General features: G+C 41.9%; 1 protein-coding gene across 2 annotated transcripts in view; it reads right to left on the bottom strand.

Annotated features, from left to right (window-relative positions):
- Nucleotides 1–535: 535 nt before the first annotated feature.
- The window catches only part of map3k5 (mitogen-activated protein kinase kinase kinase 5), a 65,595-nt gene continuing 46,937 nt past the window's right edge, over nucleotides 536–19,193 (bottom strand). The window contains exons 15-30 of one of the 2 annotated variants that reach the window (XM_084083358.1): nucleotides 18,852–18,988; nucleotides 17,605–17,732; nucleotides 16,133–16,269; nucleotides 14,595–14,700; nucleotides 12,816–12,973; nucleotides 10,196–10,373; nucleotides 9,712–9,729; nucleotides 8,623–8,800; nucleotides 8,341–8,509; nucleotides 7,753–7,938; nucleotides 6,180–6,285; nucleotides 5,289–5,541; nucleotides 4,926–5,038; nucleotides 4,094–4,224; nucleotides 2,986–3,062; nucleotides 536–2,595 (exon numbers count right to left, since the gene is read on the bottom strand). In XM_084083358.1, coding sequence (XP_083939484.1) covers nucleotides 2,535–2,595; nucleotides 2,986–3,062; nucleotides 4,094–4,224; nucleotides 4,926–5,038; nucleotides 5,289–5,541; nucleotides 6,180–6,285; nucleotides 7,753–7,938; nucleotides 8,341–8,509; nucleotides 8,623–8,800; nucleotides 9,712–9,729; nucleotides 10,196–10,373; nucleotides 12,816–12,973; nucleotides 14,595–14,700; nucleotides 16,133–16,269; nucleotides 17,605–17,732; nucleotides 18,852–18,988 — 2,136 coding nt within the window. In that variant the 3' untranslated portion in view covers nucleotides 536–2,534. The remainder of the gene's footprint in view (nucleotides 2,596–2,985; nucleotides 3,063–4,093; nucleotides 4,225–4,925; nucleotides 5,039–5,288; nucleotides 5,542–6,179; nucleotides 6,286–7,752; nucleotides 7,939–8,340; nucleotides 8,510–8,622; nucleotides 8,801–9,711; nucleotides 9,730–10,195; nucleotides 10,374–12,815; nucleotides 12,974–14,594; nucleotides 14,701–16,132; nucleotides 16,270–17,604; nucleotides 17,733–18,851; nucleotides 18,989–19,193) is intronic. The other variant, XM_084083359.1, reaches the window with a different exon arrangement.

Raw genomic sequence — 19,193 nt, 5'->3', positions numbered from 1 at the left:
ATACCCCCCCACATGCATGTGTGTAATATATGCAGCACTACATTATATATTCTTCTGTCAGATACTTAACTATGGTATTTTATTTCACTAATGTAATAGGGCTAAATGCCAGTGGTGTAAATACATTTACTCAAGTACTGTACTTTTCTTTTGTGATACACTACAACATGTAAACATAAAAACAAACAATTATTGTACTTATTTTGAAGACTTTAGTTAGTTACTTTGTAGATTTTGTTTATTATTACAAAACATACATTACATACCCACTTCCGCCGTGTGTGTCGTGATGCAAGGCATTGTGAGCTTGTAGATCTGCAATGTTCAAGCTTTTGTGTTCTACACGTTATACATGTGAAAACTTGTGAAATGGGACATTGTGCATGAGTACTTTCTACTTTAGGTAGTTTAAGTACATTTTGATACCAATGCTTTTGTACTTGTACTCAAGTAGACATTAAATTCCGTACTATTACTTGTAACAGAGTATTTCTACATTGCAGTATTGATACTTTGAAAGTAAAAAAAAGCTTTTTGTGCAGCTTTAAAAATGCAAGAATTGTCTTGTTAAAACATTTATTTCACAGTTTCAAAAATGAAAATGTTTGTTTTACACAATAAAGCACAAATATATTCAATCGACAACATATGACTCAAAAAAGACACACTGACCTACACTGACCTTTTTTATTACATAATTGTCTTAAATAATAATAATAAAAAGCTCAAGTTGGTTTCATATGAAATTAATCTTCAGTTCATTTTTTTCAATGAAACATTTACATCCAATCACATTATTTGCACTGGAAGGACCATTATGTACAAAATCTGTATAAGACTAAGATGACTTATAGCCAAGTTTACTAAGTCGCCTGCTATGAACTGTGACATTAAAAAATACAATACCATACAAATCCTATTTCAAATTTGGTTACGTACAGTTTCCAACAATGGCCAATTCAATTAAATTACATAGAGATGTTTAATATTCTATTTGGAAAATACATCACTGAAAACAGTCACTGTTTATTACAACACAAATTATATACATGTCATGGATAAAAATAATAAAAAATAATCAGGTCCATAGTATTACAAAAAAAAAAGAAGAAACCAATGCAAAAAAACTAAACAAAAGAAACATGGAAAGCCAAAAGAAAAAAAAAACACACAAACAATAAAACAAGATAACATAGTTCGGCATGCAGTGATGTCTTTTAGAATAGAACAACCATGGAAATAAAATAAAAAAAACATATTTAAATAAAGTAGTGATTATGAAACGGCTGACACAATAATGTTAATGCCGTTGTAAGGACACATCTTTCAAAAACATCCATGGAACGTACTGTAGTAGTTTGACTCTCAGGCTTGTATTGGTCAGTCTCCACTTTTGTAAACATAATGATAAAGCATCACAAGAGACATTTCAACAACCATTAATCTGCAAAACATCTCAGTTATTGACACTAATAGGCTTGAATGTTCCTCTGGTAGGCCTACTCATTTTGTTGCTGTGCCACGCTCATTACGCATGGCAATATTAGTGGCACTTATATAATATATTTTTGCTTTCAACATGACCTCATTTCAATCAAGTTGTCCTTTTCAGAACAACAAGACACTGATAAGATCGGACTTGGGGTTTCACAACGCGTGCGGAGTCAGCTTTACACAGTAAAATCCTGTTAATTTATCCATTTGTAACTCAAAGAGTATATACATGTAACCAAATGGACCCTTAACTCTTTCACTGCCAGACTTATTTCTGGCTGTGTGCACCCACTGCCAGCGGTCTTTTGACTTTTGAAGTAGTCACAGAATATTTATCTCCAGTATGATCGATCCCCTGATGGTTGCTAATCACATAGGGTTTCACTGTGCTTCTGCAAAGAAAAAAAAATGTCATCGCGACCTCCCGTTCGCTTTTATACGCCTTTGAAAATAACATGTCCCGGCCAAAAATACATAGTAAAAAAAAAAAAAGTACACAGGAGCCGAGATACAGGATTTTTAAGTAATAAGTTAACCAAGAAGTGAATGGAGCAATCAATACATCTTCGGACCGCGTTATCTCTGGTTCTGTTTTTCTTTTTTTTTCATCAGTTGTCATAAGTCGTCCTTGGCAGCCAGGGCGTTATGACGATGTCTCGTCATAAGTCGTCCTTGGCAGTGAGAGAGTTAATAACCCCACCATTCTTATTCCGTGAGGAACATTCGCCGGAAATTTTGGGCGAAGAAGAGACTTGGTGTAGACGGTGAAGTCCAAGTACAGTTGTAACTCAGGTCTGTTTTGCTAAGCATAGAGGGTTTAAGTGGTTAAGGGTCCATTTAGTTACATTCGTACACTCTCTGAGTTATATCGAACACTCAGGATTTTACCGTGTAGGCTTGACAATCATTGGTCCATTACCCCCCACTTCCATAGTCTTGGTCTAATAAATACTGAGGTAAAAAGTGCGGTGGTGAGAAAATACTGAGCTGTCGGCATAAAGGCCCGGCTTGCGCTGAGTGGTTGGCTCCACTTAAAGGCCTCAGGTCGGTTTCTGCCTGTAGTCTGCAATGGCCTTCCAGACCTTACACAAGATCCCACCCCTGAGAGACAGACAGACAGACGGACAGACAGACTTTACTACTAACACCAATGCACAGGTGATATTTTACAATTCAACTGTTTTTGGCAGAGTCTGAGAATTGTTATGCATTTTATACAATATGCTACAATCTCAACCCCGGCATTATGTAAAAAGGCATATCTGTAAATAATATCTAAACATCACAACATTTTGCTGAATTTGCACAGACTATTGCACAATAGTAGCCTTATCTGCTATATGTCCAGTATATTAGTGCAGTAGGGCATTTCTTTCATCTGTTAAACAAAAATAAACAACACAGAAAACTAAATCAAATTTGCTACTGATGCAGATGAATCAGCTTTGAATATTTTGATGGCAGATTATTATTTTGATGAGAAAAGGATACCTTAATCTTAAAGTCTTCAGATCATCTCTGGTCACATAATGGAGGATGTCATCCAACGTGTACTGCTCCATCACCATCTACAGAAACACATATGGATTGGAAGAAAGAGAACTCAGAAGTTACAATACTCATTGTGGCCAGTAGATGGTGCTATAGTCATATTTTGACATGACTAAAGAGGACGTTCAAGCTTGAGATCCAACAGACATTACAATCCACAGGGTTACAAGTAGTGTCTTGCAGTTTGCAACACATTCTTTCACAATTCCTGAATAGGGTCTTCAGAGAAGCTATACACTGTTCAAGAATAAGTAAGTTATTCGGTTTGCATTCATTAGGCATGTGTATGCATGTATGTAGCCTACTGTATGTATGTATACTATACTATGTATGCGAAAGAAAATCACTGTATCATGATGGCTCTCCTTAATCACACAACCACACTAATTATGCATACAGTAACAAGAAAAAATAAGTTTGTTGGCAAGCAGCACTGGAGCTTATGGGTTCAGCACAAACATCCTGTTTGCTCCAGCACATCTCTACTACAAACAGGCCTATAATCGCAGCACCCAAGGCCACCTTCTCTCTTTGTGAAATGTACATGCTTGTGTGCTACATTAGCATATATGTTGCAATGCACACTTATTCCCTCCGCGCCTGCTGAGATAACCAGCTTCACAGAAAATAACCAATATTGTAAGCTTGCTGAATAAACATCATCTGAACTCTGTGGGTCTTTACCATCATTTGTTGGTTTTGTTGGTTTTGTTGTTTTGGGGAGTTAAAGGGCAGAGGATTACTGGGGTGTGGGCTTGTTGACATAGCAAATAACATTTAGCACACGTGCAGATGGAGGCATCATAGGAAGCCTGGCATGCTTTATTAACCACTATGACTGGAAAAATCACTCTCTTTTCAGCTGCCAGAATGTGGGAGGAAATGTACCCCCTGGCAACCAAGGATATGGGAGAAATGCGTTTTGTGTCGTATGTATTGACAATTCCTTTTAAGAGGCCACTGCGGCAGGGGTCCATGGAGTTACAGATCATTGGAAGACTAGTATGATGGCTAAAACTGTCCAGAGAAGGCGAGAGAAGGAACCTACTCTGTCTATAGAGTCCTGGTCGGCCCCATGGAGCCTCAGCCATCTGGTCAGTTCTGGGTCCTCCTGTGTCTCTGCGGCTTGGCTCCTCTGACCAGCTGGATGGAGTGATGAGGTGGATGAGGTCGGTGTGTCTGCCAGAACACAAGCACACAGAATCCACTGATATGTTTTGTATTGCATGAAAGCTTGCCATTTATTTTCATTTTTGAAAAGTGTTCGCCAACACTAATATGCAGAAGCTCAGCCCTTGGACTGTTTTGTGAAATATAAGTCAATTGAAGGCTAACTGCATGGAAAACTGAGGCCTGGCAAAGAACAACAGCAAAGTGGGGTGGATTTCAGCACAATAAATCAAGCTTTTAGCTACTTGTTCTGTGTGATTTGCTGATGGACAGTTAATCTAACTAATTGATTTAATTTTAAAAAAAATGGGCGGGGGGACATTTTAAATATATATACTTTTCTTTTTGACAAAAAACGTGTGAGCTTGTAATTTTTGTGTGCCACTGCTGTACAATGAAGTATAATAGTGCTTAAGTGGCTAATCAGACAAGTTGATTATAAAACAAAAATGATTTTATGCTGATTCATTGATTTGTTTTAAATTAATTGAAATTTCTTAGTGAATAATCACATTTGTTTTTTCCGGAAGTCTCCTTGTCATTTCTTTAAGAGCGAAGTTGCCAGAACATAATTTGAAGGATCTCTGGTACAACCTACCCGTAATCTATCATAGTCTCTCAATGACAGTCAATGAGTTAACCACTTAAGCCCTATTTTCAAAAATAGAGGCAATTTCTTTGTCAAAATCAAGTGAGATAAGAGGACAGACCTATGGGCTCCGAGCGTAGCCTCAGTAGTTTAATCTCCTGTTCTCTCTCCACTAGGACCTGCTGTAAGATGGCCTGATATTCTCTCTCCCGCTCCAGCAACTGTTCCAGCAGTCTGGACACCCAAGGAAACATGGGACACACAAGAACACAAAAGGTTGAGGAGATAGCGGGTAAAAAGAGGATATGCTTCATTCATCTTAGACCTTATCACTGCAGTAATTCCTGGTGCATTACAAATGAATTCTTTCACCATTAAGTTCAGTTGTTAAGTTAAGTTGAGCTAATGCTTGCTAATCAAGATGGTGAGCACTGAGCAGGTAGAAAATGAAATACCACTGGCTAATTACAATAAGCAAGGTCACCTATTGGTCTCCAGCTTCATTCGGCCCAGCTCCATACTGACGGAGCGCTGCGCCGCATGCGATTCGTGCGAGACAGTGGAGCTGAGCGTGCTCACGCCGGAGGTCACCACGGTGTCGTCGTGGACGGCGGCGGGCAAGGCTCGGCTCTGGTGGGCGGAGTTCCCCCGCAGATCACCACTGTCGTCATCGTCGTCGACGTCCTCCTGCTCGGCCGGGTCGCTCTCGGAGGCCAGGCTGAAATGGGGCCTCAGTTCTGAACGCACACGGACGCGCACAAATCATGCTATGATTAACTCATTAAAACCGGGAAAGCATCCGTGTCATTTTAGATTTTAACATACGTTTTTCAGAAAACTAGGATTTAGAATAGTGGATCTCAAAAATAGCAGATATACAAGCTCACAGAGATTGAACAACTGCTATTTTTGAAAGATTTTAGAAAAAGTGTTTGAAAAATGCTGAATAACTTGGAATATTTTAACACAAATCTCTTCTAGGGGGTCCCTGGAACGAAACATTTTCAGATGGAGGTCCGCACAGCCAAATATATATAATTTGGCCGTCTTTGGCACAAAAAAGTTTGAGAACCACTGATTTAGAAGGCATTTGTAGAATCGGCCTGAGGTCTTATTGGGTTGAACCATATTTTTGTACAGTAAGTCCAAGCTGTTTAATCACATGAACCCTTGCGTCCCTATTTTGGGCATAGTTCTAATAGATGAACATTTGGCAAAAATAGGCAAACATTAGCTAAAAATACAGCTGACAATGTATCATGTTGTAAGCTTGCAGATCTTCTATTTTGGCTATGGCTATTTGCGGGTCCTTGGCATGGAAAGGTTTGGGAACCCCAAGCCCAGTGGACTGTGTGTAAATCATTAGGACAGGTACCTGGCACCAGGATGGTGATGGCCGTCTGCACGGCCTTACGGATGATGTTATCCAGGGCGAACATCCAGTGAGGCTTGATGTTGTGGTTCCTCAGGACTTTGTTCACCTGGAGATGTGAGAGGGAGGGGGAGGGGGAGGGTGCACGTAGTAAACACAGAGGGAGAGACAGAGCGCTGTTGATGAAGGGCTTATGAACGAGAGCACACGTACAGTATGTGTGGTACTGTACATACTGTTTACTATTACTCACACTTTGCATACACACACAGGGCTGCATTTGCTGAGGGGGGATGGGGAGGAATACATGCCTATACTTCATATTCCCCCCTCTGGTCAATCATTTTTATGGCTGGTGCGGGTATGTTTAATCTCTGCTTCAGACTGTAGACTGATATGTTTGATATTTATGTTGCATTCACAACTATCTGACCGATCTTTCATTTTATTTTATTGTTATGCACACTGTTGAGATGAAGAATAATAATGTGATTGATTGATTGAATACATTATTAGTCAGAAATGCAAACAGCACGAGGTACAGTCAGACACTAAGGCTAAAAGGATAACACTGTATGTATGTATGTATGTATGTACTGTATTTGAATGTTTCAATAAACACCCTGAACCAGGCACCTCAAGCCTGATTTATACTTGTAGATTGTCTATTTTTGGCGCGCGACACGATACACAACCAAGTATGAAATAGGCATAATTAATGGCTGCTCCAAGTGAGCCAACAATGTAATAATGCGAGATAGATGATCCCATGCATGAAGCAGATGTCATTTACATTTTTTCATGCAACATGTATGTGGGATACCATCACTCTGAACTACACATATTCCCAAGGCTCAAAGCGGCTGATTCTCTTCCTCTTTGATTTCATCTCATGTAATTCCAGCAGGAGGCATTGTTTGCCGCCCTTTGAAGATGGTTATGCAATACCTCTCCCAGGAAACAACAACAGCCACTTGCTCCAGTGTCATTTCATGTGCATAGCTTTATGACCTGTTTACTCAATGTGCAATTACCCCTGATGGATTTCTCTTTTATTTGTACTAAAAGCCGCAGGGAAGCCTGCTGTGGTTCTGGTTGACAGATCATAGCATACAGTATGACTTCAATAATTCTTGGAAGTCCTTGCACTGCAAAAGAGTGGTAACTGGTAATTGAACTCTGAGAGTATACAAATTCAATTACAACTCAGAATTTTGCAATGCGGGGCCCATGAATCATGCAGCATCAAACAGCGGTTAAGTGGCCTGCAGGAATTCACAAACATTGTACCTTACAGGGAATTGCGTAAGGAAATAACTATTACAATTCAATCTCTATGTATAAATAAAGAAATGGTTTGCACATTCATACTGCAACCAATCATTTTAAAACCAATAAAGTAAAAATAATCTTAATATAGTAGAATCATTTTGGGAATAAGGGAATAGGCAAAAGCCAACAGCAATAAAATAAAAATATAATGTACAACAATTTACATGTACAGGCTCAGAGTTAAATGAACTTGTCCTGTGTCCAGGTTCTCGATGTATAATGTGGTGTGTGGGTAGTAACTCACGGCGTCCTGGAAGCTGAACAGCACCACTTGGATCTGGCTGATGGCCGTGCTGTCGAAGTCCAGCTCCAGTTTGAGCTGAGACAGTGTGCTGGCGATGATCTTCCTGTCAGCCATACGCACAAAGTCCGCCAGGCTCACCACCAGGGTTGAGATGTGCTGATGCCGCAGTCTGGTCTCCTCAGAGCCCTGGGGGCAGGACGGACGAACAGACGGCCGGACAGACAGACAGAGGGACAGTAGGGTGGAGGAGATTGATGGATGGTTGAAAGGGAGACGAGGAGGAAAGGAGGCGGTAGAGGTCATTATTACATGAGAGATGTTATACATAATGCATGAAGGTTTGAGATTCCATGATACAGAAGTGTGTTATCCATCCATCCATCCATCTATCTATCTATGTGGGGTCCTTGAGGGGTTTCCAGGGGGTCCCCATATGATTGACAGTTAGGAACGAAATGGACCCTTACTGGTGTGTAACTCGGAGAGTGTACAAATGGTTTGGTTTGGTTCCATGTGTACTCTCTCCGAGTTATGGGGGTCCGGTTTGAGAACCACTGATGTAGGGCACAGTATATGAAATAGTCTCACCTGCGTGAGAGCCTCCAAAAGGTTGGCCACCACTTTGTCTCTGTCCTCAGTCAAAATGTGGTGCAGAGTGGCTCTCCTCTCGCTGTCCTTCCTCAGCATGAAGAAGCCATTGTCCTTCTCATCAGGAGATGGAGGGGCACTGTGGTCCTCGAAGTTCTCCACTGGAATGCTGGGTAGAGATTTCAAATGTAAATAAATTGGCAGTCCTCTGATTCAAGAAGTGGGAAAATGTGCTCAATCCAATTATACAAAATATAAACAAAACCCTTTGGTCATACATACCTGAGGAAGAGCGAGCGTGGTCCCTTGACGTCTCTCTCGCTGTAGCACTTGGTGCTGGGCTTGAAGACGAAAGGGTTGGTGTTGAGCTCATTGTCGGGGGAGACAGAGCCGTACTCACTGCTGCTGCTGGTGTCCTCCACCACCACAGGGACCGGCAGAGAGATGCTGCGCAGGTATTCTACAAGACCACACACACAGCAGGAGGCATGTTAGATCAGTGGTTCTCAACCTTTTCAGGCCGCGACCCCCAAAAAGAATCATATTTGAACTGGGGACCCCCCACCCTGACAAGGTATGTAGATACTAGTGTCACATACTGTAGCTAGACGATCAGATATCTCCGACCCAATTGTCTGGATACATTTAAATTCATTGTATGGGCTTGGCCGGCCGGCGAAAGCAACCGTGACAAAGCTACGCCCACTGTTTGATTTTTTATTTCTTTAGGCTCGCCTTTACCGCCTTTACCACACCGACTGAATGACTCCGGCCAGATTAGGAAGGACCACCCTCTGTCCTTCGCAGTGGTTCTGCAATGCAGAGGTTTTATTTAAATCTCTGAATTGGTACCACCCACCTCTAGCCCACACAGAATTAGAACATCACCAGACTTATCAGTAGGCGGAGATCTCTGAAAGTCAGGCTTCGTGAGACTAGTTAGCCGTGGCACCAACATACTGACTACACTGTCAAAGCAAAAAACTAAATGAAAAAAACATGAAAAGAAAAACTATCTTGATGAAGTATAAACAGCTGCCCCACAATAAACGATTGTAGTTAAAAGAAACTAAAAGAATGTCGTTGTCTTAAGTGTAAATACATTGTATAAAGAGTCAAACAGGCCTGGGAAAAACATATTCAAGTATTCAGAAAGTCATGGGGTACAGTACAGTGTCTATTTCAGGTTCTTGGAAAGGGCAGAGTCGTGCTTGGCAGGTGGCCGCATACAAGACAAAAAAAGAAAAAGAAATATTGTAGCCTAGATACTGTCTCATCACAGCAGACTGTTGTTACTTGGAGATGACATGTGTATGGAGGGCTCCCTCTAGTGGTGAGTTATGAGGTAGAAACTCTGCAAGTCCAACTCACCTGAGCCAGGTGTCAGTGCTGGGGAAAGAACACACACATACAGTATATCTGTTAAATCTCAGTCAGCACAGCAACACTTTGCTACAGAGCCTGATGTAAACAATATGTTTGTAATAAAGTCTAATTCGTCATTCCAGTATTGTAGGAGATTTTAACCTTGCTCAACCTGGTGTAATTGTTTTTGGACATGTCATTACTATCAGACATTTTCAGAAAGAAGAGTTCTGAACTTGTTGATCTGCTGCTATTCATCATACGACAAAGTATATTATCATTAAGCTTTTATGTTTCAATTTTATATATTTTTTTACTTAAAGCCCTACTCAGTCAGTACTCAGTAAGAGTGTTGCACCAAAGTAGTGTGATCATCTATTTTCACTGTTTTTTTTTTTTTTTTATAAAGCAGGAACGGTTTTGGACATACAAGATTTCCACCATTTTTCAGTCTGGGACATTACACAACAAAGTCTAAATGATCCTTTACCAGTGAAGCTGTTCTTGCCCTTCTTCTTGCGGCTGGTGACGGTGAGGAACTCGTCTGTGAGCAGGTCCGTGGCGGTGGCGCGTCTGTCCGGGTCAGGTTCGAAGCATCGCAGGATGAAGGCCTTGGCCTCGAAAGACATGGACTCTGGGATCTCTGGGTGGATCTTAAACATGCCCACCTAGCAAAGCAGCACGGGCACACAGAGTCAGGAACCTTGAGCAGCCATGATTAAAGACATGGATATGGACCAGAAAACAAGGGAAGCAAATGGGATTTGACTCGTCTTCCCTAGCTACACACAGACACACACACACACACACACACACACACACACACACACACACACACACACACACACACACACACACACACACACACACACACACACACACACACACACACACACACACACACACACACACACACACACACACACACAAATGATGTGATTAACTAAAAGGGATATTTACTTTGAATACCCCGATAGTGTACAAACTCCCCAAGTGTGACCCCTTTTGTCTGACTGTAAGAACAGAGGAATTCCTGCCATTGCTGCTGAGGAATGTTGACTTAAGGTTAGGAATGAGATGACCCTCCCTTCAGCCATTCCTCAGGGAAGCAACCGGCATTATCACCCCCGGTCTCAGTAACTCCTGTGTTACGCCACCTTCTGTGACGCACACGAAACTGCTTCGCCCCTAGTCATGCTTCACATTCCAGGAGGACAGCACTGCACTGGCCGGCTGTCCTCTGTGGTGGAAAATAGTGCTCGGCGCTGGCATTGCCTGGGAGGGGGGGGGGGGGGGTAATTTACTATTCTGTCCCTATCGGTACATAACTCAAACGGCGCTGAGACCGGTGGTAATAAGGCTGTACGCCTCAGGGAGAGGATGGTCCAGGGGAGACTTTAGGTGAGGATTTTGTTTTATCCGTTTGGTAAATCTCAATGCATCTCTATGGTGTATAGTATTGATTCTCAACCTTTTTAATTTCAAGGACCCCAAGTTATGCATTAGTTGATATGTTGACTCGATATGCCTTATGCCACCAACCATTTAACTGGGGACCGCCTGGAATCTCCTCAATGACCCTCGCGGGGTCCCCGGACCTCACGTTGAGGACCACTGGTGTATGAAACAGCAGTACCTCATGTGACTGTCCTCACCTGACTCCTAGCTCTGAGTCTAAGACAATGTTTCTCAACCAACTGCCTAAAAGTAGGACACAAGCTATTCTGACAGGGGGGGTCGCCACTCGCCATAAACAGCCACCACATGAAAGGAATATTGTATTTCCCAATATACTATTTGGGTCCTGATGCATGCGTCAAGGACCCGGAGCAAAAAGCCGGCTGAGAATTTCAGGGCGGGTGGTTTTCCATAGGGAACGGCCTTTTGGTAACAGGAGCCGCCTAGGCATCTGAAATCACACGCCATTTGATTCAGTGTATGGAAAATTCCATAGTCCGGGGGCTTTTTGACATGAGCGTTGTAACTCTCCACAAACCACTCCTCAGAATTCTTAACGTTTTTTAATGGGCTGCATATGGCTGACAACAATGTATTACATTTCTGTGTGGAAAAACGGGTGTGTCAAAATTTCAAAGGAAACAGACACGTGCTGCACATAGTAACTGTGGGAAAAGACAACAGAGCGTGTATACTGTATCGCTTTTTGGTGGTTTCCAAGCATACATGTGTGTCTGTATGATGTATGTCTCTGTGTACGATCAACAGCTCTTTGTGGTGGTCCATAAGCCTGCCTGTTTTGTGTTCAAACAGATGACATCCATGCAGGCGGGGACAACAACAGCATGTGCTTACAGGTGCATGCAGTGTGATCTGCACAGACCCAAGGGCACTGCGTATTACACATGTGGCAGCCTATATTAAACCCTATATACTTGTTCCCCTCCTTTTTTCCCTCTACACTAAATTGGTGGAAATAGCCAATCTACAAGCTCAACACGCATTGCAGCTATTTAGGCTGATTGTTTGCCTATCATGACATGCCCAGAATAGGGACGCTAGGGTTCGTGTGGTTAAGCAGACAGGGAAAAAGGAAAAGTATGGACAATGTAGTGTACTGTATGGAGGGTGAAGGAGCTAACTGTGTGGGTGTATTAATAATTGGGTAGCTTGGCATGTCAGACCCACAGCCAAACCTAAGTGCTTCATGCAAGCTACAGAGAAATGTATCTTAGTGCTGTGATGTTTCGGTAAACATTAGGCCGTTGGAAGGGGGGATGGAAAAGGATTCTGCCCCCTCCACAACCTGTATAGCACAGATCTTTATAGTCCCTCCTCTTGCAAATAACATATACATATATATATTCTAACACAAATGCCTAATGCACATCGAATTGGAGCTCCTTGAAATAAAAAAAAGTTGAGAATCACTGCTTTAGTCAATTCAAGTCAAGTCACCTTTATTTATATAGCACATTTAAAAGAAAAAAAAAGTTGAGAATCACTGCTTTAGTCAAGTCAAGTCAAGTCACCTTTATTTATGTAGCACATTTAAAAACAACAGAAGTTGACCCAAAGTGCTTTACAATCACAATAGCATGACCTAATAAAATACAGCTTTAGCATACAGTAGATGGCGTTTGTCCACTGACCTTGAACATAGCTGCCTGTGGTTCTCCTAGCTCATAGAAAGGCGGTTTCCCAGTAGCCATCTCTATGATGGTGCAGCCAAGAGACCAGATGTCTGCTGGTTTGCCATAGCCCCGGGGGCCCTTGTCTATAATCTCAGGGGCCATGTACTGCAGCGTGCCTGAGAGAGAAAAACCCGACAAAAGGACAAAACAAATTGGACGCAGAAATAAAATACCAGCATTGTACAAACAATAACAGTGGCCAGGTTCAGTAACAATGTCATCGTCTTTATATAGGAGTAAGGCATTGAGGTTAGGTGTACCACAAAAAAAATAACATTACTGCAAATTCCAAGTTGCTCCAGTTTCTGTGAGGTGATGACACACTTCTCATAAATGACCGATCGGGTTATAAGAGGTTTAACTTGGCCCCCGGCTTTGGTGGAGCAACGCTGCAGAGCCTCTCTCTGCGAGGTTGGGTAATCACAATATAGTACATAGCAACATTTGTAGGAGCTAGCTGTCTTGAAAGGGGTCCTTTGTTCTAATAATAGCACGCAGAAAATGCGGTATTTTAGAAGCGAGACTGTGTTCAAACTCCCGGTGACACAAACACACTGTAGTGTAGGCAGGCCTGTGCTATTAAAAGGCGAGGTGAAGCAGGCACGTTTCCTGACAGGGCTCCAGGGTTCAGGATGACTACCTGTCTGTTCCAATCAGGTGGTCCCAAGCAACGGGTCGCCCTCAGCTGTGATTGGCCGCTGCCGTGCCAACATCACACAAAGGCTTAAACTGGTCCTCCTGAGCTCAGCGCAAGCTCACACCGTGCCAGGTGCTCTGAATAGTAGCGGCGGGCTATTCTCAGATGTATCGCTTACAGGCTAGTGAGCCGAGCCTGGATTTTGCTCCTCCAAAATAGTCACAAACACACGTGAAGCCCGATTTATACTAGGCTGTGCATTGTGTCTGGCCCCGAATATAGCCGATGTACAAGCTCACAACGTGCCACGCTGCAATGCGTTGTGAGCTTGTAGGTCAACTATTTTCAGTGCAAGACACCGGCGCGTAACGTAAAGTATAAATCAGGCGTTAAGGGTTTCTATGGGAACGACCTCTGCATCAGCAGAAAGAATGTTTCGGGACTACAGTGTGAAGTAATCTCTTGTTCATCAACACCAATATGAAACATTCCAACCATGGACATCTCAAGAGTCTCACGCACAACAATAATTTGCATGCAAGGAAAGAGGAAGGCTAAGAATAGACATGAGATAATGAGTCAGTCAGTCAAGTCAGCCAGTAAGTCTGTAGTTGAGTCTGTCAGTCAAACAGTGCTTGTCACAATTATTACATCATTGTCATGAACACAATTTGAGCTCATCGCAATTATTTTGAATAATTGCTAGAAATGCTGGATGAAATAAATAGAAATGTCATATTCCGATCATTATTTCCACATCATTGAACATAGTAGAAATAGCAGATCTACAAGCTCACAACATGTCACGAAGCATTGTGAGCTTGTAGATCAGCTATTTCCATGAAACATTTTGAAGTAAAAGATTAGTATATGTACTATTTTTGCCGGTAAACTAAAAAAAAACAACTAAACATTTCAGTAAAAGGCTTGCGTATTTGAGTTATTTGTGCAATTTCTGTTCAAAAAGCTTAAAAAGCAAGCAGAAATGTAATTTGTATGTTCCAATGTTCAATGCCAAAAACACAATTACGTTATTCACAATTATTTGTTTGATAATGAATCAGCAACTAAAATGACAGGATGATGACAGCCCTTCTTACCAGTAAAGGTCTCAGTGCAGGGGTTGATCCCTGCCAGCCTCTTGGATGTGCCAAAATCAGAAATCTTCAAGACGCCGCTGTAAGTGTTGATGAGAACATTGTCACCCTGTGAAGAACAAAAGGGGTTCATGAGAACAGATCATTCAGGATCTATTCATGGCACGCAGAGCAGTAAGAATCACTGCATACATTTACCAAACTCAGTTGAGGTCTAAAAAAACAAATAATGAAAGAAATAAAAATATAATATACAGTATTATATTTTAAATATATTAACCACATGAACCCTCGCATCCATGGGCATGTCATAATACAGTAGATGACCATAACAGATCTACAAGCTCACAACTTGTAGATTGGCAATTTCAGCAAAGAGATTTGGTGTACAGAGAAAATAAGAGGGAACCAAGTATAGACCACTAGGGGACTCTGGTCAATTAAGTATATCACATTTAAGTGGTTAAAATATTTGTTAAAATATATAAAATATGAAGATACAAAAGCTTCCATCATTTCCTAATCTAAATCCAAGGATTGAGGTACTGTATATTCTGGAAGGCTGTAAATCCACAGATGCAGATAGCAGGTTGTAACACACCCTCAGTGGGATGACAGCCTCTCAAACCAAAACAAAGTGATTAACATTTACGTGAATAGGCACTGCAGTCATTTATATGACAGCGTTGTTAAATCAGGCAGAAGTTGGAGCCGTGCGGTGGCCGCATAAAGAGTCTATTGACCCTAATGACTGGCTGTGATGGGAATGTAATCAGTGAGGTTTATTATGGCTCTTACATCTTACCTAACTAACCACTTAAACCCTATAAACAGTACTTCACTGACCGGAGTGCCCCAGGGGTCTATACTAGGCACCCTAATTTTTCCCCCTCTTTGCCGAAAATAGCCAATCCGCGGCTATTTTTGGTGAATGTTCACCCCCAGAATAGGACCGCTAGGGTTCATGTGGCTAACTAAGCAGTAGTGTTTCCCCACAATACATTGTGGTGCTGCGCTACAGCCACAAAAGCAGTAAAAATGCTAGAGAAATTTTTCAAAAGACGGTATAATTTAGCCAATATTTAGACCCGGGAAACATAGGAGATGCAGTCTTTGTGAGTAGGGAGGAGTGACTGTATATGTTTTTATTATGATCAAGTATCCAAAGTGCAATATTGTTTTTTTTACCACTGCAAATGTGTACTAGAACCATAACGTGGAATGAAACAGGAACAGATGTGGAACCACACCTGAAATTAGTTAAATGAGCCCCCAAGCTTCATAAGGTCACAGAGGAAGCACTGACAACAATAAGGGGAAGCCATGACGGCTGTCTGGGATGCAAGTCAAACTCATGAATGTTGCCATACAGCTGCAATGTTCAGCCGTAATATGCAGCTGCATCAGCTATTGGGACACAGTTGTCCTTACAGAACACCCAGAGCTCCTCATCTTGTGCAGTAACGCACACCTTCTCCTTGACCACACAGGGAGGAGAGTGGAGGCCACTGAAACAGAACAAACATTGCTCTTAAGATCACCTTGATGTCCCTGTGTGCGATCTGGTTGTCATGCAGGTATTTGAGACCCTCCAGGATCTGCCTGGTGTAGAAGCCGATGGTGGATTCGTTGTTCTTCAGAGGACCCCACTTCGATCTGAGCAGCGCCGACAGACTCCCTGGACAAAAGCAGGACATTGCATGTACAGTGACGATCAGTGGGATGGACGATACATTTTGCCCTTTCTCGTGATGTAGCAGCAGTTTAGGGCCACTGACAGTATTCACTAGACCAGGGTTTCCCAAACTTTTTCAGCTTGAGATGCAAACGAAAAAAAACAGATATTTTTTAAAATGTTTTTTGTTTTATTTCTCACAAAATCATGGGGAAAAAACCCCAGGATATTTAATAATGACTCATAAAACAAGGTCCGTCACCCGAAATGTGTCGCAACCCTACTGTATGTTTGGGTAACACTGCACTAGACAGTTCAAAGTGTCCTTACGTGTATATTCACAGCTTATTTAATTCCTCCCTCACTGTGACACAGGCTCCGTGTATGATGTTAAAACTCTCTGTACAGTGCTGAGATTGGCAAATCCGTTGCTGCATTTTCAGTCTTAAGCCCTTTCAAGAAGATCTACAAGTTCACAACACATTGCATAGCGATGCGTTGTGCTATGACAAACTCAGTGATATGAAAAGGTGTTTATAATGTGAACAATTTTGAAGTACATAATGTGGCATCAGTGGAGGCGGTGATGTTCACAGTACTGCCTGTAAAAAGGTCTACATACAGTGTTGATTGTTGAAAGCAGTGAAATGCACTTTAATCATCACCTTCATGGAGCTGAGAAAACAGAACTGCCCAGTAAACTGTAGACAGTTTACTGGGTGTATACATATTTAATAACACTGTTCTACAAGATTCCGCCATGATTTACACCTTGTGAATGGCATACTGTAGGTTAGAAGGATTCAACTGAAAATGAGATTGTTTTTGATTCCTCACTACTAAATGTTTTAAATATCATTTATTAAAATATGTATCAATCTTTTGGGAGCCATGCAACCTTGGGACTGAGTCTTAGTAGGATGCACTGTTTTTTGTTAGTTAGTTAGTCAGTCATTACCTTTTGTGCCAGGGAAACAAATAAATCTTAATAATAAAAACGCTTTTTCAACCCTTCATCATACTATCCTTTAATGAGCACAAATGTAACAAAATAAACCAATGGCTGTCAACAAGGGGAGTACCAACCAATAACCGCATTCAGCCGATTAATCGAAGCAACAGGATTTCCCTTCTTGACCACAGCACTGATATGAATGAAGACCAATGCACTGATGTTAACCACTTAAGTTCTATTTACTTCGTCAAACGACTAAGAGCGAAAATAGCCAATCTACAAGCTCACAACGCATCTATAATGCCCAAAATGGGGACGCCAGGTTGAAAGTGGTTAACAAAGACCAATGGAGATATGAATGAAGACCAACGGGATTCCCTCACCTCCAGGCACCTGCTCCATAAAGATCTTAATGAATCCATTCTCGCTGATGGAGCCCAGGTACTGCACAATGTTCTTGTGTTTCAGATGCTTGTGAAGTGCAATCTCCTCGTGAAGGGGCTGAGAATACCTGAGGAAGGGGAAAGAAATGGTGTCACGCAAAAATAGCCATGCAATGTACAAGCTCACAACGTGACACATCGCAATGCATCGCAAGCTTGTAGATCTGCTATTTTCGCTGTGTTTGCTAAAGTATTTAAAATAGAAAAAAGAAATGATCGATTAGCTAGATTAACTGTTGCGCCCCTAATGGCTGCTAATAACATCAATTGTTGAGTCCACAGTACCCTTCAAGACTCTGATTGAAAAAGGAAGGGGGGAAAACTTCATTACATAGAGGCCACGTGCACTGCCAGCGCACGTGGCAGATAGAGTGTGCGTCTATGAATTTCACAGACATGGTGTGTTTGTCCTTCAAATGAATCACACACTCTATTGTGAGATTTGGAGTGCCACTTATGTATTGTGCATGTCGAAGTCACAGTACCCTGAACACGCAAAAAAACAACAACAACATGACTCTCTTTGATGTGATTAGTTGAACAATGCGAGGCGTTAGAATCGTGTCGTCTGTGAAGGTGTCTCGTAATTAGAGACGAGTGGGCGGAACAATGAGGAGACAAGTATCTCGAGCAGGAACAGCGGTGGGAGCACAAGGCTACCAGCTTGGGGTAGTTGCTAGGCGACCCAATTTTTTTTTGGTGCTTTTTTCTTCACTGCCAAGTCACTCGCTCAGCTGGATGTGTGGCTGTCGAGAGTCAGGGAAACGCACACATGCCATGTGAGCGCACCAAAAAAAAAACAAGAGTGAGAGTGAGAGACCACAGGGCCCCGCTGTCAATCACTGTCTCACAGAGACGAAAGCATGCTGTCAATCACTATCTTTCAGTGAAGAAGGCAGCAGCTTGCTTCAATTCCATTTACGTAGCTTTAGCACTGACTAACTGGGCACATTAACATTCAGCAGCAGCTCAGAAACCTGTTGTTATTGAACCTGCAATTTGCTCTTTGTATGGGGAAAGAACAAAATAAAACATCAAATGCCTACGTCAACACTCTCCCACGTAGCATTTACAAAGTCCTTCAGTTCAGTTGATAGTTAAATTACACTGAGGAAATTACAGCGTGAGAAGTTAAACTAAATGCAGGGAGCTTTATTTGGAGACAAAGGCCCAGCGAGGATACTCACCGACTGTCTCTCTCTGGTATCTCTTTGATGGCCAGTCGCACCTGGTTGCTGAGGTCTCGCCCCGCGTACACAACTCCAAAAGTGCCTTTTCCCAGCACCACCCTCTCTCCATGCTCATCGTACTCATAGTCATACTGCTGAGACAACAAGCAAGCACAGGGCAGCAATTTGTATAGTTGCAATGATAGAGGAGAGATAATTCCAGTTTAAACAGGTTATTCTTAAAACTAAAAAACATTTTTATGTCCTTGCAACTGGGTAGATATTTAATAAAAATGGTAGAAGGTAAGGTTACTTTCACAATGCAACATTTACCTGCTTCATTCAATTGACAATCAGCAA

The sequence above is a fragment of the Gymnoscopelus microlampas genome, assembly GCF_963454915.1.
Source record: "Gymnoscopelus microlampas genome assembly, chromosome: 16".
In the NCBI taxonomy this organism is placed as follows: domain Eukaryota; kingdom Metazoa; phylum Chordata; class Actinopteri; order Myctophiformes; family Myctophidae; genus Gymnoscopelus; species Gymnoscopelus microlampas.
Note: the sequence above shows the minus strand (reverse complement) of the source record. Positions and strands in the feature narration are given on the sequence as shown.